Source organism: Carcharhinus amblyrhynchos, chromosome 5 (genome assembly GCF_965287045.1).
Source record: "Carcharhinus amblyrhynchos chromosome 5, sCarAmb.v2.hapA, whole genome shotgun sequence".
NCBI classification, from domain to species: Eukaryota; Metazoa; Chordata; class Chondrichthyes; order Carcharhiniformes; family Carcharhinidae; genus Carcharhinus; species Carcharhinus amblyrhynchos.
In genome coordinates this window covers 6134960-6158999 of record NC_137328.1, presented here as the reverse complement: position 1 = coordinate 6158999, position 24040 = coordinate 6134960, and the positions used below count along the sequence as shown (strand labels likewise).

The 24040-nt window shown below is 45.5% G+C and overlaps 2 protein-coding genes and 1 non-coding gene across 3 annotated transcripts in view; 2 read left to right on the top strand and 1 right to left on the bottom strand.

Annotated features, from left to right (window-relative positions):
• LOC145343361 (atrial natriuretic peptide receptor 1) overlaps nt 1-11467 on the top strand; it is a 40102-nt gene extending 28635 nt beyond the window's left edge. The window contains exons 18-22 of the mRNA XM_080189577.1: nt 3722-3861; nt 5831-5983; nt 6128-6226; nt 9380-9471; nt 11270-11467. Coding sequence (XP_080045703.1) covers nt 3722-3861; nt 5831-5983; nt 6128-6226; nt 9380-9471; nt 11270-11467 — 682 coding nt within the window. The remainder of the gene's footprint in view (nt 1-3721; nt 3862-5830; nt 5984-6127; nt 6227-9379; nt 9472-11269) is intronic.
• On the top strand, nt 5312-5505 carry LOC145343565 (U2 spliceosomal RNA). The gene has a single exon (XR_013886727.1). It is a non-coding gene; the product is annotated as a U2 spliceosomal RNA (small nuclear RNA).
• Nucleotides 11468-21498: 10031 nt separating the features above from the next.
• On the bottom strand, nt 21499-22633 carry LOC145343388 (transmembrane protein 215-like). The gene has a single exon (XM_080189606.1). The coding sequence runs from the start codon at nt 22502-22504 to the stop codon at nt 21863-21865; it is 642 nt and encodes a 213-aa protein (XP_080045732.1). The 5' UTR covers nt 22505-22633; the 3' UTR covers nt 21499-21862.
• Nucleotides 22634-24040: the final 1407 nt, after the last annotated feature.

Here is a 24040-nt window from a genome sequence, read left to right as displayed (position 1 = left end):
ACAAAGCATATCATTCATAGAGTACACAGGGGGGAAGGAAAGGAGAGAGTTCAGAATATAGTGTTGCAGTCATAGCTAGATTGGAGAGTAAGATCAGCTTAGTAGGTCCATTCAAAAGTTTGATGGCAGCAGGGAAGAAGCTATTCTTGAATCATTTGGTGCGTGATCTCAGATTTCTGTATCTTTTTCTCGGCGGAAGAAGGTGGAAGAGAGTATGTCCAGGTCCATGGAGTCCTCGATTATTCTGGCTGCTTTCCTGACGCAGCAGGAAGTGTAGACGGAGTCAATGGATGGGAGGCTGGTTTGTGCAACGGACTGGGCTAGGTTCACAAATCTTTGTAATTCCTTGCGGTCTTTGTCAGAGCAGGAGCCGTTCGAAGCTATAATGTAACCCCCATCTCTGGGAATGAATAAAAAAACCCAAAGTGCTACACCGCTAATAATGCACTTTTTATGAAGTTTTGTAAGGCAGGAAATGCAGCAGCCACTCTGTGCGCAGCAAGCTCCCATGAGCAGCAGCGAGATAATGACTGAATTGTCTGCTTTAGTTACACAGACTGAGGGTCAGGACATCGAGGGACAACTCGCCTGCTCTTCTTTGAATAATGCCATGGGATCTTTTACATCCCACTGAGATGGCAGACTGTTTAACGTTTCATTCATTTGAAGAATGTTACAAACATTTCCTAGTATTGGAAGAATTATAACTAAGTGTCGTCTTAAGTTCTGTCCTAATGTATGAGCTGGCAACTAATCCATGTGTCAAGTGTGGGCTTGCCACGTAATACAAGATTAATCTGTGATGTAGAGATGATCTACTAAAATACACTAGCATTGCAATTCCATCACAGAATGTTAACTTTTGAAAGCTAAATGCACTTGCATAATATTTCTTCCTCTGCTACTAAAACCAGCGTTGTTAATTTTATTTGCATAAAATGAGTTAATGCAGTGTCAGCAATTTGCATTAATGTAGCGCCTCTAACATAGTAAATACCCCAAAGTGAATCGAAGGAACGAGGTGGGTCAAAGATTTATCGTAAGAGGATATTGGGATGGGTGACCAGAAGCTTTGTCAAAACCTTAATTTTAAGGAACATCTTAAGAGGGGAGAGAGAGGTGGAGAAGATTAGTGAGGGAACTTCAGAGTTTGGAGCCCAGGCAGTTGAGGGTGCAGCTGTCAGTGTAAGTGGTAAGTGGAGGTGCTCGAGAGAGATCAGAATTGGAAGAGCTCGGAGTTCTCAGAGGGTTGCAGTGCTGGAGTAAAATGGCAGGCAAAGCAATTTTGGGTAGAAACATAGAAACGAGAAGCAGGAGTAGGCCATTCAGTCTTTCAATCAGTTCCGCCATTCATTTTGATCATGGCTGATTGTTAAATTCAATATCCTGATCCCTCCCCTTCCCCCCCCCCCACCCCCCCATCCCTTGATCCCTTTAGCCCGTAGAGCTATATCTAATTTCTTCTTGAAATCAGACAACGTTTTGGCCTCAACTTCACCACCGTCTGGGTGAAGAGATTTCTCCTCATCTCAGTCCTAAAAGGTTTACCACTTATCCTCAAAGTATGATCCCTAGCTCTGGACTCGCCCAGCGAAGGAAACATTCTTTCTGAATCAATCCTGTCTAATTCTGTTAGAATTCTATAAGTTTCTATGAGATCCCCTCTGGGGTGGGCTATACATGCCAGAAAAGCTTGTATATGTAGCCCAATCCATCACGCAAACCAGCCTTCATTGACTCGGTCTACACTTCCCACTGCCTCAGAAAAGCAGCCAGCATAATTAAGGACCCCACGCACCCCGGACATTCTCTCTTCCACCTTCTTCCGTCGGGAGAAAGATACAGAAGTCTGAGGTCACGTACCAACCAACTCAAGAACAGCTTCTTCCCTGCTGCTGTCAGACTTTTGAATGGACCTACCTCACAATAAGTTGATCTTTCTCTGTGCCCTAGCTACGACTGTAACACTACATTCTGCACTCTCTCGTTTCCTTCTCTATGAACGGTATGTTTTGTCTGTATAGTGCGCAAGAAATAATACTTCTCACTGTATGTTAATACAATAATAAATCAGATCAAATCAGATCACATGCAAGCATCCCACAGGAATTTGAAGATTAGAATGAGTGAAGCTTTGGAAATTCCTGTCCTGCTTTGTAGAGTAAGAGGGAGTTAAATGCGGAACCTGATGCTGTGAATCTTGAGTGGACAACATGTGGCCAAATAAGATAAAGTCCGGCTCTTCCTTTGTTGAGATTCCAATCATCTTGATTCTTTTGATGATCATCGTACTGTCCGTCACAGAACGATATACAGCAGCTGCAGTGAGAGTTAGTTGACCACAATTATTTAAAGACTGAAAGATACTGAGGTTTATGAGCAGCACACTGGCACAGTGGTTAGCACTGCTGCCTCACAGCACCTGAGTTCGATTCCTGGCTTAGGTCACTGTCTGTGTGGAGTATGCATGTTCTCCCCATGTCTGCATGGGTTTCCTCTGGGAGCTCTGGTTTCCTCCCACAGTCCAAAGATGTGTAGGTTAGGTGGATTGACCATGTTAAATTGCCTCTTGTTGTCCAAAGATGTGTAGGTTTGACGGGTTAGCCATGATAAATGTTCATGGTTATGGAAACAGGGCCAAATGGAGGGCCTGGGTCTTCCAGAGCCGAGTGTCCTCTTTCTGCACAATAGGAGTTTTATGGCCTACAACCATTCCTGTTTATCATGTTCCTGTTGTGCTGGATTTATTGGCCAGGTGCATCCACTAATGGTGTGATGCTTGTGATGAGATTTACACCAAATTTTAAGGTGTAAGCACAGGCTATTTGGCCCAACCAGTCCGTCCTGGTACTTATCCTCCACACGAGCATCTGCCCATCCTCCTTCATTTCAGATAGCTTGGTGTTCCTTTTGATTTTGATTTTGATTTGATTTATTACTGTCAAATGTATTAACATACAGTGAAAAGTATCATTTCCTACATGCTACACAGACAAAGCATACCGTTCACAGAGAAGGAAAGGAGAGGGTGCAGAATGTAGTGTTACAGTCATAGCTAGGGTGTAGAGAAAGATCAACTTAGTGCAAGGTAGGTCCATTCAAAATTCTGACAGCAGCAGGGAAGAAGCTGTTCTTGAGTCAGTTGGTACGTGACCTCAGACTTTTGTATCTTTTTCCTGATGGAAGAAGGTTGAAGAGAGAATGTCTCGGGTGCGTTGGGTCCTTGATTATGCTGGCTGCTTTGCCGAGGCAACAGGAAGTGTAGACAGAGTCAGTGGATGGAAGGCTAGTTTGCAAGATGGACTGGGCTTCGCTCGTGACCCGTTGTAGTTCCTTGCGGTCTTGGGCAGAGCAGGAGCCATACCAAGCTGTGATACAACCAGAAAGAATGCTTTCTATGGTGCATCTGTAAAAGTTGGGGAGAATCATGTGATGGCTTCCCCTTAAATGTGAACAGGCAATTTATCCCAAGTTTGTGAGGATGTGACTGACTGGGCCAGCATTTGTTGCCCATCCCCGATGGCCCTGGAGAAGATGATGCTTGATATGGTAACGAGTTCCACCTTGTCACCACTCTCTACGTGGGCCTGGGTTAGATTGTGGTCAGTGCAGACTCAAAGGGCCGAATGGCCTCCTTCTGTATTGTCTGATTGTATGTATGTTTCTGACAGAGTGTTTTTTTATTGAAAATTCTTTCCCATTTTTTCTTTCTGCTCCACAGTGATATTGAAGGCTTCACTCAGTTGTCCAGTACAAGTACACCTTATCAAGTTGTAGAATTGTTGAACAAATTATACACAGCCTTCGATGAAATTATAGACAATTATGACGTCTACAAAGTGGAGACTATAGGAGATGCATGTAAGTATTTTGTGTGGATCTTCTAAGAATCAAAGCTGTTTATTGTTACATTTGCAACAATTTAATTTATACAGGGCTCCATGTAGGTTAGGTACCCCACTCTCGCACCTAACCTACGTATTTTTGGATCTTGAGGTTCAATTTAGCATGGCCAGTCCCCTCAACCTGCACATCATTGGAGTGTGGGAAGAAACAGGAGCACCAGCGCTGACACAGAGAGAACGTGCAAACTCCACAGACAGTCACCCAAGGCCGGAATTGAACCCGGGTCCCTGGCGCTGTGAGGGTGCAGTGCTGGCTACCGTGCCACCCTGTTATAGTAAAGTAGTTAATGATTTAAACTTTCAATTTATCGATATGGCCATAGAACCCAGAAAAGGATCAATAGTAAATCTAGAATTTGATGGCTATTCTACTGCAGCCCACATGTGAACTAGAACGTGTGGGACTAGAATACATGGGGCTGTTTCAGGCCACTCATCTGGCAATATTCCAGGGACACTCCATCCCCATCCCAACATCCCGCCAAATAAACATCCAGATGAAAATTATTAAAAGATAGTATGGGGTAGGAGAGTAATTTGACTTGATTTATTATTGTCGCATGTATTAGCATGCGGTGAAAAGTATTATTTCTAGTGTGCTGTACAAGCAAAGCATACCATTCATAGGGAAAGAAATGAGAGAGTGCAGAATGTAGTGTTAACAGTCATAGCTAGGATGTAGAGAAAGATCAACTTAATGCGAGGTAGGTCCATTTAAAAGTCTGACAACAGCAGGAAAGAAACTGTTCTTGAGTCAGTTGTTATGTAACCTCAGACTTTTGTATGAGTGGGACCTGCAGAAAAGGTTCTACGCTTCTCAGAAGATCTGGAGTGAGATGTGGTGGTATTTGTCGAGGTTCGTCCCAAGAAGCTCGGTGACTCAGGACTTTGTGCTCTACGGGCTGTTTCTGGGGACGCGCACCGAGACAAATATCTACTGCTGCCAGAAGGTCATCAACTCGGTGAAGGATGCACGGTTGGTCCGCCCGAAACTTGCTGATCTTCCAGCTGAAAGATTTGTCCTCAACCGAGTGTTGCAGACTGGCACATTCCAAGGTCCAGGACTATGTGCTGAGGGACGCGCTGAAGCTTGGAGCGGCCGCTGCAAAGGCATAATGGGGAAAGGCCACACTATAAGGCCTTTTAACGGAGGCAGACCGAGGGCCCGGGGACTGCAGAATACCCTCGACCTGCGTAACTGTGTGCCAATCTGAGAGATAACGGCACACAGTAAAATCGGAGGCATGGATATAGTTTTAAGTTTTGAAGTGTTATGACTGTAATTTGTATAGAACTGTAAAAAAGTTTTAATTCTGCATTGTTTGCAATTCATAGACATGTAGATTTGTAATAGTTTATTTGAGATTTTTATGAATAAAGTATATTTTTGGAAAAAAATAAGGTGCTACTCTTCTCAGCCTATTGGCTAAGATCAAGTGTAGTATCGACAGGCTGTACTTGGTTGAAGTTACATTTTAGCTTCATTTGAAGCAATTTTTTTAAAGCAGCATCTCGGCCTTTTGGTTAAAGATGCAAATGAGACCAAGCCTTGGAGGAGGAGCTTTACCTACCTCCAATCAGCTTGGATCATGTAGATCAAGCCCAAGACAGGAGGTGAGAGCCCTGTCTTGTCAACTTGGATCGGGAATGTCTCAACTTGTTGGGACTCTGAATTGGACTTGATTGGATTGAATTGGAATAAAAACAAAAAAAAAAGGTGCTACCTCTTCTGTCTCCATTAAAAGCTGCCAGGACAGCATCAAGTCAGGGGAGAACCTAAACAGGTTCTTCCAACCCTGCCCCTAATCCCGTGCCCCAACACTAACCAAAGGAGGAGCGTGGCTTCCAAATTGCCAGTGTTTTGAAAAGGTAGGATTTTAGTCAGGAATGGTGGTATTGGTGCTGATTAGCCTGTTCTTTTGCAGATATGGTAGTCTCAGGTGTACCGAAAGAAAATGGCATTGGTCATGCCAGCGAGATAGCAAGCATGGCTCTGGATCTGGTCGCCGTGTGTAACACTTTCAAAATCCCACACAAGCCACAGACAAAACTCAAGATCCGAGCTGGAATTCACTCCGGTAATGGACAAGTGCCCTAATTCACCATTTTGACGTAGAACTTACATTTAACTGACTCACTTCATCTGACCTTTGTGCATGTTCCTGTCAACGGGTCGCAACCGCACTAACCACTGCTTCTCTTTGTCACACGGGCAACTGCAGGACCTGTGGTCGCTGGGGTGGTCGGGACAAAGATGCCTCGCTACTGCTTGTTTGGCGACACCGTGAACACGGCTTCGAGGATGGAGTCAACGAGTCAAGGTAGAATGTGAACATTTGTTCTCCCACCCTAATGAGGGGCATCGATCAGCTAGATAGTCAACAATGGTAGGGGAGTCTAAAACTAGAGGGCATTGGTTTAAGGTGAGAGGGGAGAGATACAAAAGAGTCCACAGGGGCAATTTTTTCACACAGCAGATGGTGAGCGTCTGGAACAAGCTGCCAGAGGTAGTAGTAGAGGCAGGTATCATGAGAAAGATGCAGCAGGGAGGCCTGAGAATCCCATCCATTCTTTAGCACTGCTAAAAAAGAGAGGGACAGCGATGGTAAGTTCAGTTTAGGGGTAATGGTGGTACAATGGGAATGAAATTAGAATCGCAAGCCCAGAGGCCCAAGCTAATGTCTTAGAGACGTGGGCCTAAATTTTACTGCCCCGCTCACCACGGGAATTGGAGTGGGCAAGCCACTGAACGTGGAAAGGTCCATTGACCTCAGATGGGATTTTCCAGTTTTGACACAAGTGAGGCCGTAAAATACCATCCATGGGTTCAAATCCCACCACAGAATCATAGAACCCTACAGTGCAGAAAGAGGCCCTTCAGCCCATCGAGTTTGCACCGAACACAATCCCACCCAGGCCCTACCCCCATATCCCTACATACTATACCCACTAATCCCTCTAACCTACGCATCCTTAGACACTCAGGGGTAATTTCTTAGCATGGCCAATCAACCTAACCCGCACATCTTTGGACTGTGGGAGGAAACCAGAGCACCCGGAGGAAACCCACGCAGACATGAGGAGAATGTGCAAACTCCACACAGACAGTGACCAGAGCCGGGAATCGAACCCAGGACCCTGGAGCTGTGAAACAGCAGTGCTAACCACTGTGCCACGGCAGCTGGTAGAATTTAAACTCAATTTATAAAATCTAGTTTGGAAAATAGTGACCATAAAACGATCATAACTGATGTAAAAAGAAAAAACCCATTTGGTTCACTAATATCCTTTTAGGGAAGGAAATCTGCCATTCCTGGTCTGACCTACATGTTACTCCACAGCAAAGTACTTGCCTCTAAGCTGCCCTCTGAAATGGCCAAGCGTGCTATACAGTTCAGTTTAGGGATGGACTAGTCTAGTTACCAATACCCACATCTGATGGAAGAGTTCAATAAGAGGGAGAGAGAGAAGGTTAAAGGTCACACCTCCCAGCTTTGCACAAGGTTGTACCATGAGATGCCAGTCAAAGCCTGAAGACTAAAGATGGTGATATCAGTCGACATGCTTTAGGCACTATGTAGGTATCAAGACACCAGCTGGTCTTTTCCTACCTATCACTTTACTATGTTTGTACGTAAGGAGGTAAGTAATCACAGAAAGAAGAGGTAAATCGGAAGAAAATGGCTGGGACAAATGTAAAAATAAATCCTCACTCTCCTGGTTCTGGTTGCAAAAATATGTCAGAGATTATGTGAAACAGGCCCAAAGAATTGAATAGAAAATAATTTCTGAGCTAGGGAGATTGAGGAGATCTTGCGGTGATATCCCTCCCTCTGGGTTCAACTCCCGCTTAAGGACTTGATGACCATGATGGAAGGTGTGTCACAACACAGTCAAACAAGTTGATTTTCAATTTGTAGATCTGTCCAGGTACCTGGGGTATAGGTGGTTAGAGTGAGAGCGCAGAATTTAGCCGTCCTGCCTGCCACGGGAATTGTAGCAGGCAGCATGCAAAGGTCCATTGACTTCAGGTGGGAATTTCTGGCCTTGAGGCGCGTGCGACTGGAAAATCCCACCCAGAGAGTTTCCTGCTCAGTCACAAATTCATAAGATATAGGAGCAGAATTAGGCCATTCAGCCCATCAAGTCTGCTCCGCCATTCAATCATGCTCCTCATCCCTATTTTCCTGCCTTCTCCCCATAACCCTTCAACCCCATTACCAATTAAAAATCTATCCAACTCCTCCTTAAATTTACTCACTGTCCCTCTATCCACTGCACTTTGGGGAGTGAATTCCACAGATTCACAACCCTTTGGGAGAAGTAATAACATAGAACATAGAACATAGAACATTACAGCGCAGAACAGGCCCTTCGGCCCACGATGTTGCGCCGACCAGTTACAAAAACAATGACCCACTAGCCTATACCAATCCCTTTTCGTCCATAAACCTATCCACAGATCTCTTAAACGCCCCCAAACTAGGCGCATTTACAACTGCAGCAGGCAGGGCATTCCAATCCCTCACCACCCGCTGGGTAAAGAACCTACCCCTGACATCCGTCCTGTAGCTACCCCCCCTTAATTTAAAGCCATGCCCCCTCGTGCTAGCTTTCTCCATCCGAGGAAAAAGGCTATCACTATCCACCCTATCTAAACCTCTAATCATCTTATATGTTTCTCCTCAATTTCTCCTCAACTCAGTTTTAAATTTGCTACCCCTTATCCTAAGACTATGGCCTCTCGTCTTAGAATGTCCCACAAGAGTAAGTATCTGATCCACGTCTACTTTATCCAAACCTTTATCATCAATTTGATCTCCGTTCATTCTTCTGAATTCCAGAGAGTGTCGGCCTAAACTGTTCAATCTCTCTTCATATGACAAACCCCTCATCTCTAGAATCAATCTGGTGAACCTTCTCTGAACTGTCTCCAAAGCCACTGCATCTTTCATCAAGTAAGGGGACCAAAACTGTGCACAATACTCCAGATGTTGCCTCACCAACGCCTTGTATAGTTGCAACAATACTTCCTTACCTTTACATTCTATTCCTTTAGCTATAAATGCCAACATTCCATTCGCTTTCTTTATTACCTGCTGTATCTGCATGCTAGTTTTCTGTGACTTCTGAACAAGGACACCCAGATCCCTCTGCACCGGGGCACCCGGAAGTCTCTCCCCATTTAGATAGTCACATTTTTCTGACCAAAATGCGTGACCTCACACTTATCCACATCAAACGCCATCTGCCACAAATGATAGACTACTGCAGCACTTTGTCAAGCGTGATCACAGACTGAGACTGAAGTCCATAGTCCGTGACAGCCTTTGAGGGCTTGTTACCTGAAGAGAGAGAGAGAGAGAGAACAAGGGCAGTGGAATTAATTGAATGGCTCTTTAAAAGAACCATGGGCCGTATGGCCACCCTTCAATGCTGTAAAATACTGAACTGTTTTATTGCTTGTGTCTTAGCGCTGAAGATACAGTGCAGCTCCAGCACAAACAGCTTACTGAAACAGTTTGGAGGATATGTCTTGACGTGTCGTGGCACCTTGCAAATAAAAGTAAGTGAATTTCATTCAAATTATTATGTTGAGTTTTGACGGAACAAATGAGAAGCCGGTACGATGATGAGGCGAATCAAATAGTTTATCTAATGAATATTTAGCCTTGTATCAAATAAAATGCATGACTCACTTGTTAATTTAATTCCCTGACCAGGCTAATAGTTCCGTTTGTCCAAGTTATTTTTAATTCACATTCCAGGCTGAGTGCACATATCTCAGAGAAGGCGAATGTAAGCAGAGCCAGGCTGGGTAGCAATTGCTCGGAATGACTGTGATAGTGAGAGCATGTTTAAAATTTATTTATTAGTGTCACAAGTAGGCTTGCATTGACACTGCAATGGAGTTTACTGTGAAAATCCCCTAGTCGCCACACTCCGCCTGTTTGGGTACACTGAGGGAGAACTTAGCATGGCCAATGCACCTAACCAGCACGTCTTTCGGACAGTGGGAGTCCAGAGATGTGAGGGTCAGGTGGATTGGCTGTGTTAAATTGCCCCTTGGTGTTAGGGGGACAAGCTAGGGTAAATGCATGGGGTTGAAGGAAGAGGTCCTGGGTGGGATTGTGGTCGGTGCAGATTCGATGGGCCGAATGGCCTCCCTCTGCACTGTAGATTTCTATGAAACCGGAGCACCCAGAGAAGACCCACACAGACACGGGGAGAACATGCAAACTCCTCAGACAGTGACCCAAGCCAGGAATCGAACCCAGGTCCCTGGCACTGTGAGGCAACAGTGCTAACCACTGTGCCACTGTGCACACTGTCAAAGGGGCATCCAAAATTAGGGGCCATCGGTATAAGATGGGCATTAATTAATCTAACTGGGAGTTCAACAGAAACATCTGTACTCAGAGTGTGGTGAGAATGTGGGACTTACTACCACAAGGGGTGGTTTGAGGACACAGTAATGTGGCGGTTCTGTCACTGGACTAGTAATCCAGAGACCCAGGCTAGGTCTGGGGATATGGGATTAAATTCCACCAGGAACGTTGGTGGAATTTAAATTCAATTCATAAATCGGGAATTTTTCATCTGGTGTTACTAACGGTGACCATGGTCATTGATGATTGTAAAAATAAACTCATTCACTCATGCCCTCTAGGGAAGGAAATCTGCCATCCTTACCTGATCTGGCCTACATGTGACTCCAAACCCACAGCAATGTGGTTGACAGTGGCCTAGCAAGCCATTCAATTCGAAACCAATTAGAGATGGTCAACAAATGCTGGCCTTGCCAACAATGCCCCTATCCCATGAAGTTAAAGTTAAAATTTGCTTATTTGTCACAAGCAAGCTTACAGTCACACTGGAATGAAGATACTTTGAAAATATCCTAGTCGCCACACTCTAGTACCTGTTCAGATACACTGAGGGGAAATTTAACATGGCCATAGCACTAACCTGCACATCTTTGGAGGAAACCGGAGCACCTGGAGGAAACCCATGCAGACACAGGAAGAATGTGCAAACTCCACAAAGACAGTGACCCAAGCTGGGAATCAAACCCGGTCCCTGGTGCAGTGAGGCATCAGTGCTAACCACTATGCCACCATGCCGCCCCAGAAAGGATAATGGAAAACAAAAGGTTAAATAGAATAAATGTATTTCGGGGAGATGTTTTTCAAAGCTAGGAAGGAGAAAGGAATGGAAGGTTATGCTGATAGGAGTGAGATGACAGTACAGTGAGAGAAGTCTCAATTGGAGTATTAACACCAGCCTGAACCTGTTGGGCCAAATAACCTCTTTCTCTGCTGCATATTCCACGTAATCTGCCTTGGACCTTCTGTCGTTCGCAGGGAAAGGGTGACATGGTGACGTACTGGCTCGAAGGGAAGGAAGGTTCATCATCAAGTACATCAGTGACTGTGCCATCAAAACCATTGGTGAACAAAGCACAGTCAGGAAACACCAGCCCCATCGCAGAGTCTGAGAAAGAAACATACAGCATCATTCCTGGAGTGTTGAGCAACGATCTCCAATCAAATTCTTGCTAGCCCACAACTCTATCATTTACCATCAACAAGTAGAAGTCATTTTCAGCATGTCAAGTGTTGCATTGACAAGAGGAGAGGTGAGGGAGGGGGGGCTAATCAATGAAAAATTTCAAAATGAAGATTGGTAAGTTTTTGGTAGGTGAAGGGTTTTAAGGGATACAGAACCAAGGCTGATAAACGGAGCTCAGGAAGAGATCGAAGTGATCTAATAGAATGGTGGAACAGGCTTGAAGGATTGAATGGTCTTCTCATGTTTCTGTTGGTCCTGTGCCTTCCCTACAGCATTTACAGCTCAATAGAAGCCCCATTGGAAAGGGATCTGACATTTAGGGGAAATCGAGGAATTGTGACTTATTACCTAGGAGTTAAATTAAGTAATTGTCATATATTGGATTCCATATACAGTTGAAAGCTTTGTGACCACCTCACCATTCCTGATCACATTGTCATTACATCCTATCCCTGTGCTGGAAATCCCATATGTCAGAATGTCACAATGGGAAAATCCCTATGTCAACATTTTACTGTCACGCTTTGTTGGTGAACCAATTGAATTACTCCAAATACATGTGGTGAAAGAAGGATCTGCCTCTTTGTTTACCCAATACTGACATTTTAAATGTACAAAATAAGGCTTTAAACAAAAATAATAAATTTGAAAACTGAAAGTAGCATTCTTCATTGAACTGTCTTCGTAATGCCTTTAGCAAAGTTTTTACTTGAAGGACTCAGCAGCATAACTCTCTGAGATGGTAGATTCTGCAGTCTGAATCTGTGCAGTCAGGAGTTCGTCCCACAATAAATATCTGCCTAAGTTTTAATTGCAAGTGATGGCTCAGTGGAACCCACCAATAAACAAAACCCGAACTGAGGGAGCTAAACATAATGGAAGAAGATTGGCATTTATATTGCATTTTTCCATTGACAGGTCGGTAACCAAAGGGCACAGATGTAAGGGAGTTGGTGAAAGAACCAGAGGGTAGATGAACAGAAAAATGACACCGTGAATTTTAGTGAAGAACGTACCACCTAGAGAAAGAAGATTTATAACTTTCAACATATATCGACTTGAGGGGGAAACATCTGCTGGGCTAGGGAGAAAGAGCAGGGGTGTGGCACTGACTAAATAACTCTTTCAAAGAGCCAGTGGTAACCAAATGCCTTCTTCTGTGCTGTACCCTGCTCAATCACTCTTTCACATTTACAGCATGCCTGTTTTACACAATCAAACATTGCAGCCAATTTGCGTGCAGTAAAGTGACACTAATGGCAAACAAGATAAAAGAACAGCATTTGTTTCTGAGTAGTATTGATTCATAGACAGGTATTGACCAGAACACTTGAAGAGTTCCATGTTTTTTTTTAACTGGTGCTCTGAAATCTTTTACATCTACTCAACTAAGCAGAGAGGCACCTTGGTTTTGTGTTTCTTTAATGTTTCTGGTGGCACAGTGGTTAGCACTGCTGTCTCACAGCACCAGGGACCCGGGTTCAACACCAGCCTTGGGTGACTGTCAGTGTGGAGTTTGCACATTCTCCCCGTGTCTGTGTGGGTTTCCTCCAGATGCTCTGGTTTCCTCCTGCAATCAGATTTAATTGTCATATATTGGATTTTTATACAGTCTAAAGTATATCTAAATATTGAAAGCTTTATGATTCACTCACCATTCCTGATCACATTGTCATTACATCCAGTTCTTGTGCTGGAAATCCCATATGTCCGCATGGCACAGTAGAAAAATCCCTATGTCAACATTTTACTGTCACGCAGGGGGTGGCACAGTGGGTAGCACTGCTGCCTCATAGCGCCAGGTTTGATTCCCAGCTTGAGTCACTGTCTGTGCAAAGTGTGCACGTTCTTCCTATGTCTGTGTGGGTTTCCTCCCATAGTCCAAAGATGTGAGGGTTCAGTGGATTGGCCATGCTAAATTGTCCCTTAATGTCAGGAAGTCTAGTTGGGTAAATACATGGGGTTATGCGGATAGGGCTTGGATGGGATTGTGGTTGGTGCAGACTCGATGGGCGAATGGCCTCCTTCTGTACTGTAGAGATTCTATGACATTGTGTAGGTTAGATGGATCAGTCTTATGAAATGTATCAGGTTAGAGGGAATGGGCAGGGAAGAGGATCTGAGTAAGATGCTTTGTCAGTGAGTCACTGTAGACTCGATGGGTCAAATGGCCTCTTCTGCACTGTAGGGATTCTATGAATAATTTCGGCAGAGGGACTACACCATTGACACTGCATCACACCCTCAATAGGGCACTGAAATGTCAACTTACAATATCTGCTCATACCCTGGTTTTCATCTGCTTCCCATAACTGAAAATGACTGGCCATAGGAACAAATAAACTATCTTGGTCATGGATATATGTTGAAATAATCACTCATTTTGTCTACAACTGACCCATTTAAACAACGTTTCCTTTACATCTTCATCTTCAGGGGTGGCTTGGTGGCACAGTTGTTAGCACCGCTGTCTCACAGCGCCAGGGACACAGGTTCAATTCCAGCCTCAGGTCACTGTCTGTGTGAAGTTTGCATACTCTCCCTCTGTCTGCATGGGTTTCCTCCGGGTGCTCTGCTTTCCTCCCACAGTTTGAAAGATGCATGTGTTGGGTTGATTGGCCATGCTAGATTAACCCTAGTGTCAGGGGGAATTACCAGGGTAAGTATGTGGGGTTACGGGAATAGGGCCTGGGTGGGATTGTGATCACTGCAGACCTGATGGGCAGAATGGCCTCTTTCTCCACTGTAAGGATTCTATGACTCAGTTGCACTGGGGTTCCTCAAGATTCTATCTCTTGGATTCCAGATTGCACCTTACAAAGAGCTACCACCTCCGTCCAATGGGCAGTTCAGTCTTCCCACTGTAGGGAAGATTGAAGTGGTTGCAGCAATGCCAGGAACAGGGCGATAAGTCAAACGTCCTTGATCTTCAGGTGCCTAATGCCCAGCCGCTGCCAAGCGGGAGGTTGAAAGATTTCTTCCATACCACCAGTAACTTGAGTTAAGTCTTATCTATAAATAATAGTTCTGTATTTATGTAATAAGTTGGATTAATTTAGCCGCTGACTGTCAAGGGAGAATGATTTAGTCCCTGGACATTGGCTGGGTCCGAGGTGACTCATTCGCCAACTTTCATTCCAGCCTTCTGGGAATTGCCAGATATCCCGACATCTGTTCCTGACGTCAGAGCCAAGAGGGGAAACTAAGGAGATATTTCACCTTGGGCTACAAATCAACTCTAATGTCCCACCTACAATAGCATCGGAACGGGAGGAGGACAGTTCAGCCCCTTGAGCCTGTTCCTTTCATTCACTGAGACAAGTGAATTTTGCATACTCGTGTTTGCACCACATCCCATAATACCCAAATCATTGTCCCAGTTGATGTTAATATCCACTGAAAGTGAAAGGAGGGATTCTGCAACAAGAGACTCTCTGCACTCAGTGGAGTTTAATAGGATGAGGGGGGATCCCATTGAAACTTACAGAATACAGAAAGGTCTAGATAGAATGGATGTAGTGAAGAGGTTTCCACTTGTAGGAGAGACTTGGATCCAAGAGCACAGCCTTAGAATAAAGGGACAACCCTTTAGAACCGAGATTAGGAGGAGCTTCTTCAGCCAGGGGATGGTGAATCTGTGGAGTTCATTGTTTAAAGTTTATTTATTTATGTCACAAGTAGGCTTTCATTAACACCACAATGAAGTTACTGTGAAAATTCCCTAGTCGTTACACTCTGGCGCTTGCTTGGGTACACGGAGGGAAAATTTAGCACAGCCAATGCATCTAACCAGCACGTCTTTCAGACTGTGGGAGGAAACTGGAGCACCCAGAGGAAACCCACACAGGCACTGGGAGAATGTGCAGACTCCACACAAGTGGTCACCTGAGCTGGGAATCGAACCCAGGTCCCTGGCGTTGTGAGGCAATACTGTGCTGCCGTTCCACCCCACAGAAGGCTGTGGAGGCCATCCCATTGTGTGTATTTAAGGCAGAGATAAGTAGGGTCTTGATCAGTAAAGGGATCAGAGGTTAGGGGGAAACGGTGGGAGAATGGGGTTGAGAAACTTATCAGCCATGATTGGCTGGTGAAGCAGACTCGATGGGCCAAAAGGCCTAATTCTGCTCCTATATGTTATAGTCTTGTGGCCCTATAAAGTCATGAAGGTAAAAATTAGCCTGCATTGCCTGGGTGAACTGCAGACCATTATGTGGCACATGCTCCAATTCCAATCCTCTACATAGCCAACACACTCCAGAAACATTAATATATAATAGACATCAAATATAAGTGAATAAAAACTCTCTCCTCATCGTCTTTCATGGGATATTATTAGTACTTATCAGGATTAGTGTATGGAGGCTGAGTATAGAATAATTATTTTGCTTCCTCTTCCTATTATCAGTAATGAGTTGTGCCAGAGATTTCTTACTCTAGGACAGTGAGAGCAGCACGGTGGCACAGTGATTAGCACTGCTGCCTCACAGTGCCAAGGACCCAGGTTCGAATCCCAGCTTGGGTCACTGTTTGTGTGGAGTTTGCACATTCTCCCTGTGTTTGCGTAGGTTTCCTCCGGGTGCTCCAGTTTCCTCCCACAGTCCGAAAGATGAGCTGCTTAGGTGCATTGGCCATGCTAATTTCTCCCTTAGTGCATCTGAACAGGCGCCAGAATTCGGCAACTGGGGGATTTTCACAGCAACTTCCTTGCGGTATTAATGTACGCCTACTTGTGACACTAATCAATAAACTTTGAACTTTAAACTTCTGTTTGCCTGCGGGATATGAGTGTTGTTGGCTCGGCCAGCATTTATTGCCAATCCCTAACTGCCCTTGAGAAGGTAACGGTTCGCCACCTCCTTGATCCACAGTAGTCGCTGTGATGTAGGTGCTGTTAGGGAGGGATTTCCTGGATTTTGACCCAGTGACAGTGAGGGAGCAATGGCAAGATGGTGCCAAGTCAGGGTGATGCGTGATTGGGAAAGGATCTTGCAGGTGGCAGTTTTCTATCCACTTGCTGCCCTCGTCCCTGTTAGTGGTAGAGTTTGTGAGTTCCCAAGGTGCTGATGTAGGCACTCTGACAAGTTGTTGCTAGGCCTCTTGTTGATGGTACATAGATGCAGCTATGGTGCACCAGTGTGTGTGGGATTGAATGTTGACAGTGTTGGATGTGGTGCCAATCAAGCGGCTGCTTTGTATCTGGATGGTGTTGAGCTTCTTGAGTGTTGTTGGAGCTGCACCCATCCAGGCAAGTGGAGAATATTCCATCACATGCCTGACTTGTGCCTTGTTGATGATGAACAGGCTTTGGGGAGTCAGGAGATGAGTTGCTTGCCACAGAATTCAGGGTCTCTGGCTTGCTCTTGTAGCCACTGTGTTTATGCAGTGAGTCAGTTAATTTTCTGATCAATAGTAACTCCCAGGATGTTGATGGAGGGAGTTCCCTCAATGATAATGCCATTGAATGTAAGCAGATGGTTAAAATCTCTCCGCTGGAACTAGTTGTTGCCTGGCACTGTGTGGCATGAATGTTACTTGCCACGTATTGACCCAATCCTGACTGTTGTACATGTCTTGCTGCATGTGGGCATGGACCACACAGTGGTACAGAGTGTGGCACGGTGGCACAGTGGTTAGTGCTGCTGCCTCACAGCGCCAGGGAGCCTGATTCGATTCCTGGCTTGAGACACTGTCTGTGTGGAGTTTGCATGTTCTCCTCATGTCTGCGTGGGATTCCTCCAGGTGCTCTGGTTTCCTCCCACAATCTGAAAAACGTGCTGGTTTAGTGCGTTGGCCGTGCTAAATTCTCCCTCAGTGTACCTGAACAGGAGTGTGGCAACTAGGAGATTTTCATAGTAATTTCACTGCAGTGTTAATGTAAGCCTACTTGTGACTTTAAGTAAACTTGACTGTTGTTCCAGTACTGTGAGTGGAATGGAACACTGCAGAATCATCAGTAAACATCCCCGTTTCTGAGTTTACGCTGAATGAGATTTTTCACTTTGATTCCCTTGCACTTCAATTCTGATGCCAAATTTGTTCCGATGCCTTGATGTAGAGGACAGTCTGGTAATGGGGGGGTGACGCCACATAAGCACAGACTAGTACTGAAGAAAGGTGGAAGACTTCCCCTAGTCTTCTATCCTGAACCTGATGTAGACACTTATTTGATTACCACATCCGAATTTTAGAATCATAGAATCCCTCCAGTGCAGAAGGAGGCCTATTGGGCCTCACATCTTACCCAGAACCACCACCCCAACCCTACCTCTGTAACCCCACACATTTACCCCCCTGTTCACCTAACCTGCACATCTTGGGACACACAGGGGGCAATTTAGCATGGCCGATCCACCTAACCTGTACCTCTTTGCATCATGATGTGGAGATGCCGGCGTTGGCCTGGGTTGGGCACAGTAAGAAGTCTCACAACACCAGGTTAAAGTCCAACAGGTTCATTTGGGATCACGAGCTTTCAGAGGCTCACCAGGTTGGACTTCAACCTGGTGTCGTGAGACTATCTTTGGATCGGTATAATCTATCTATAATCTCTCTATAGTTATAGAGATAGGGATAGGAGCGAGGATATGGTTGAATTTGAAAACAAGGGTAAAAATGTTTAAATTGTTGTGTTGCTTAACCAGGGGGTAATGTAGGATAGCAGAAATGGTGACGTGGAGGGAGCAGGACTTGGCACAAGGAAACAGGTAGTAAAATTTTGAATGACCTCAAGTTGGCAGAGGTTAGAACTAGGGAGCATGGGAAGAGTGGGGCAGCTGATCAAATGGTCTCAATCTTAATGGCAAAAATATCCAGAAGATTCTCACACTTGTTTTTGCAAGTGATGGTGGTGGAGACAAAGGAGGGATTTAAGGAGATAGTTTAGAGTAGCAGAAAAATTACGGAAATTATCTTGGTATTCCATAATGATGCTGGAATAGTGAGCTGTTTTAGCAGATGAGAGCAAAACCCAGTAATTCCTCACGTGTTTGTTTTTGATTCGTGGGACACGGGCGCCGCTGGCTGGCCAGCATTTATTACCCATCCCTAGTAGCCCGAGGGCAGTTGAGAGTCGACCACATTGCTGTGGCTCTGGAGTCACATGTAGGCCAGACTAGGTAAGGATAGCAGATGTCCTCCCCTAAAGGACGTTAGCAAACCAGATGGGCTTTTCCATCAATGGTTTCATGGTCATCTGTAGATTGCTAATTCCAGTTTTTATAATTGAATTCAAATTTCAGCATCTGACATGTGTGGGATTTGAACTCGGTCCCCAGAATATTAGCTGAATTTCTGGATTAGTAAGCAAACTATACCACGAGGCCATCACCTCCCCTTTGGCTGGTCCAGCCGGTTCTGGCAGTACCTAGCTAAACTAGTTGTCTACCGTATTTATTCAAGTCTGCATCTCTTAGACTTAAGAGAATGGGGATGAGGGCTGCATTAGGGAATAGCCAGGGTGAAAGACAGTGATGGTCTTACAGAGGAATAGGTGATCAGAGGTGAAGGTAACGGTATGGTTGTACAAATGGATAACTGCAGAACTGTCATGATAAATGGGGCACCAAAGGCTAGATGGCTGAGATTTTGAAAGTTCATTTGTAAGTGAATTGGGAAAGTTTTTTTGTGCAGGGACAAGTACAGAAGGAATGGAGTTGGGAGGGGGAAGGGGGATGCGGATGGAAGGGCTGTATTTTGCACTCAGCTCTGAAGCAATGGCACTAACCACTGACCTTGGAGAAAGCTGCCCACCAGTTCTAGTCACCTCTGTGGTGTGGATTTCCCCTTCTGATGGGGTATCAAATCAAAGGGATCTCCAACCATCCAGCAACAGTGAAATCATCGAGCAGTGTAAGCAGCCAATCACAGTGGAGTATTCTCATAGTCAGCAAACCAGGAAATAAAAACACCCAAATCCCTTGACTGTTCATTTCTGGAATTTACTGATCGCAAAGTAAAGAATGGGCCAAACACATGGGAATAAAGTTATCAGAGACAAAGTTTTTAAAATATTTAATACTCTAAAATATGTGGAATTTTTAACTCTATAACAGGAAAATTTGACATTCAACAAATGTAAAGTCACTCTTTTGGAGCTGATGCATGTTTAGCAGCAATTATGAACTTAATGCACCACTTACAAACCCAGTTACATCAACAAGGTGTAACTTTGTGTTGGGTTTTTACAGTGAGATTAACAGCATCATAGTGGAAGTGCATAAGAACATAACAAATCAGGGCAGGAATAAACCATTTGGCCCACTGAGCCAGCCCCACTATTCAGTACAATTATGGCTGATGTTGGGTTCAATTCCTGCCCCCTCCCCATCTTCATTGATTCCCCGAAAGAAGGAAATCTGTCTTTCCCAGCCTCAAATGTCTTCCACGATGCAGCATCCACAACTCTCCGAGGTAGAGAATTCCAAAGATTCACCACCCTTTGAGTGAAATCATTTTTTCCTCATCTTATTCTTAACTCATCGCCCCCTTGTCCTGAAACTACGCTCCCGTGTTCTAGATTCCCCAACTGGGGGAAACAACTTCTCAGTGTCTACTCTGTCAATCTCCTGCCAAACTCTTAAAAGTTTAATCGACAGCAGTCGGGCCTCAGCAGCACACTTGCTGGGTTGCTGACAGCAGTCTCTGGATTTCTGCATTAAATTGCCAGAAGTTAGATTGTGCAGAAGGAGGCCATTTGGCCCATCGAGCCTGCACCAACAACAATCCCACCTAGGCCCTATCCCCATAGCCCTATGTATTTACCCTGCTAGTCCCCCAAACTCTAAGGGGCAATTTAGCATGGACACCTACACAAGTTCAGACTGTGGGAGGAAACTGGAGCACGCAGAGGAAACCCATGCAGACATGGGGGGAATGTGCAAACTCCACACAGACAGTCAACTGAGGCCAGAATTGAACCCAGGTCCCTGGCATTGTGAGGCAGCGGTGCCACCATGCTACTGTCAGTTTCTGTGGCATAATGACAATGATTGTTGACTGTCGTACAAACCCAGAATCCAGAATCATAGAATCCCCACAGTGCAGAAGGAGGCCATTCAGCCCATCAAGTCTGCAATGACTCTCTGACCAAAGATTGTACCTAGGCCATCTCCCCTGTTTGATCCCCATGTGATCAAACATTCACCTCAACCCTCCACTCAGTGGCAATTCTCTATCAAAAGAGGCAAGTCTGTTAAACAAAAAACTTGTACTTAAGGATAGGCAAGTCATGGATCACACTGAAGTGTGAATTGTAACAGTCACCATCACTGACTTATCTTTTACTCTAAACATTAATTAGCCATTCACCCACCCCGATAAATGTCCCTTTAACTGAAAAACTGGGTAAAACTCAACAGTCTCACTCTTGCAGAGAACCGTAGAAATGTTACAGTGCAGAAAGAGGCCATTCAGCCCATCCTGTCCACACGAGTGAAAAATAAACTAGCCCCTCATTTTAATCCCATTTTCCCTTCACAAGTTGAAACAGAAAGAACTGAATAAACTTGGAAATGGAGGCTAGCCGTAAAACTTGTCCAAACTAATCTTGTAAACCTGAAAATGGGGCTCCCTTATTATCCGTGTTAAGAGGACAGATATTTAACCCCAGCTTAATCAAGGACCCCATGCACCCGGACATTCCCTCTTCCACATTCTTCCCTCGGGGGAGAAAAAAGATACAAAAGTCTGAGGTCACATACCAACTGACTCAAGAACAGCTTCTTCCCTGCTGTTAAATGGATCTACCTCATACTAAGTTGATCTTTCTCTACACCCTCGCTTTGACTGTAACACCACATTCTGCATTCTCTCCTTTCCTTCTCTATGAACGGTATGCTTTGCATAGCGCAAGAAATAATACTTTTCACTGTATGTTAATGCATGTGATAATAATAGATCAAATCAAATCAAGGATTTGAGCATTTTTTTTTCTTACGGATTCCTGCAGTAAATTAAAAGAACTGGTTAAGTGTAAATCTGAATGGTTCTGTAATTTAGTTGCTGCTAGTTGCAAACACGGATTTACAACCTTATAATATGTTTGAGATATAATTTGCAAATATATTGCTGCAAATCAGATTCTAATCTAAAATCCTGGGCGTGGCTGAGGAATTAAGTGAGACATTAAGACACCATAAAACAATGCAAAGTTTAGTGATTAGTGACTTGTCCAACATAGAGTCTGTATTTTGCAATTAACATTGAAACCCCAGTTTCCCAAGTGTAATGTCACCCACACAAAAAAGACACAATCTGTGTTTATCTAAATTTGCTACAACCCGAAGTTCCAAGTCTCAGTTCGCAGGTGAAAAGAATGATCCAGCGGTGAGAGGAAGTTTGGCTATTCGGCTGTGGAGGCGGCGCTCTTGTTCATTTCCCCCCCTCTCTCACACTATAGTCTCGTAATCCCAGCAAAGTCTAACGTGTTGGGTTTCCCCCGGGCTGGGGTAACAGCAGTAATACTTGCCGTAGGGCACACTGTCCCGAGGGGAATAGACCACGCTGTCCCGGGTGGAGTAGATACTGGTATAGAAGGCACTGTCCCGGTTGGAGCAGAGCCGGGAAAAGGCGCAGTAGTTGAAGACTCCGGAGGGATAGTAAGTCTCCAGGTACCTCCGGGCTGCCTCTTGGTCGCTCTTCCTGATCAGGCTCCGGGAATCCAGCACCACCGAGCTCCCTTCCTCGGTGTCGGGGGTCTGGCTGCGGGTGGAGGTCTTGGACATGTCCTGCCAGCTCCCTTCCACGCTCTGTCCCGCCAGGAGCTCACCCCCAGCCTCCTCCTCCTCCTCCTCCTTCTTGGGGCGGGGGCAAGGCAGAGGGGGCCACTTGGAGCACCCGTCCGTCTTCTTGGCTAGTAGGATGGCAGCCAGTCCCGGCAGGAAGATAGCTGGCCCAATGGCAATGAGGGGGATATCCCCCAGGGTCTCGCCCCTGACTCCAGACATTGTGAACATGAAGCCAAAAACCAGGAAGACACTCACCAGAGCTACCACCAGCCCTGTCCTGGGGTTGATGTTGTCTGCTCTCATTTGAGCACTGTGGGATCTTGTTTGTGGGAGAGATGTCCCTTCTCTCTCTCTCTCTCTCTGCCGTTGGGATTGAACCCTCTTCCAGTCCCCTCCTCCTCTCCAAGCTGGAAATATCACCCTCTGCACAGCCTGGCTCCTCTGCGCTCCCCCTCAACCTGTTATCTGGGAGTGGAGTGTGTGTCAGTCACGCTGTGCAGTAACTGGAAACCCCTGCTGTGAAAGTAACTTTGGAGAGCTCCCTGTGTGTGTGTGTGTGCCCAACCAGAGACTGGAGTGCCAAGCCAGAGAGGGGATGGTCCAGTTCCCCTTAATCGAGATATCCTTTTACACCCAACTGTGGCAGACATCTCCAGAATAGCTTTTTTTGCAGATCCCAGTCTGTGCTTATTCTGGCTGGAGACGACTGAGCTCCAGAGGTTTCAATAAATTGCCTTGGACTGTAAACATCTCCCCTCCTGTTTCCATCAATAGCCAGTATTTACACAATGATATCCGCTTGTCTTACTGAGAGTTTATTCCTGTTTAACTGTACCTGGGTTATATTACAAAGGCTTATATTAACCATAAAGAGGCCTGAACTCGAGTGAAACACTGGAGTCACAAATGATCGAGCACACGGCATGTTCACAGGCAGCTTGGCTGCGGCAGAAAGATTTTTTTGGAAGCAGGGATACTGTGGAGGCGGGGGGGGGGGGAGATTATTTTTCAAACGCAATAAACAAGCTGGCAGACTGGACCGCGCTCAGAGCTGCTGCCCCCTCCTTTTAAAACACTTCCTCAACTCGGATCTGGCTTCTCCCTTGGACCAGGAATGCGGGTGAAGTATCTGGGCAGAGGAACTTCTCTGAAGCTCACAAACGCTTCCGTTATGAAAATCCGCCCGGGGACCCCGCGCCGCTTGCACCTGCTGTACAAGTGGACTCCTGACATTCCTGCACAGTGGATGTGAAGTTAGTGGAAGCTTTTCTATCTTGTGTGTGCGTCTGTGCCTCTTCCCATTTCCAAAACTCCCAGCCTAGGAGGGGTGAGGGTGCTGAGGAATTGGAATTCAACAGCGATTTAATTTGCATAGCAATCTCCCAAAGCCCTCCCTACCCCTGTAATCTCTTCCAATGTCTCTGGATCGGGTTGGGGGGGGGGGGGTGGGGGGGGAGGTGGTCTAGAATAAGGAGTCACTGGGATGGAATTTTTCCCTCCTGCCCACCACGGGAATCAGAGTGGGCTGGGAGTGGACCACACAGAAGGTCTGTTGACCCTCCGGTTTTGGGGCGAGCACATCTGGAAAATCCCACCCCCACTCTCAGGATGTAGTGGCACACTGGTTAGCACTGCTGCCTCACAGTGCCAGTGACCCGGGGTCGAATCTCAACTTGCGACACTGTCTGTGTGGAGTTTGCACATTCTCCCCGTGTCTGCATGGGTTTCCTCCGGGTGCTCCGGTTTCCTCTCATAGTCCAAAAATGTGCTGGTTGGGTGGATTAGCCAGGCTAAATTGTCTCTTAGATGTGTAGGGTAGGTGGATTAGCCACAGTAAAT

Excerpts from the sequence above, each read along its gene's own strand:
- LOC145343388 (XM_080189606.1), bottom strand. The coding sequence starts at position 22,504 with ATGAGAGCAGACAACATCAACCCCAGGACAGGGCTGGTGGTAGCTCTG.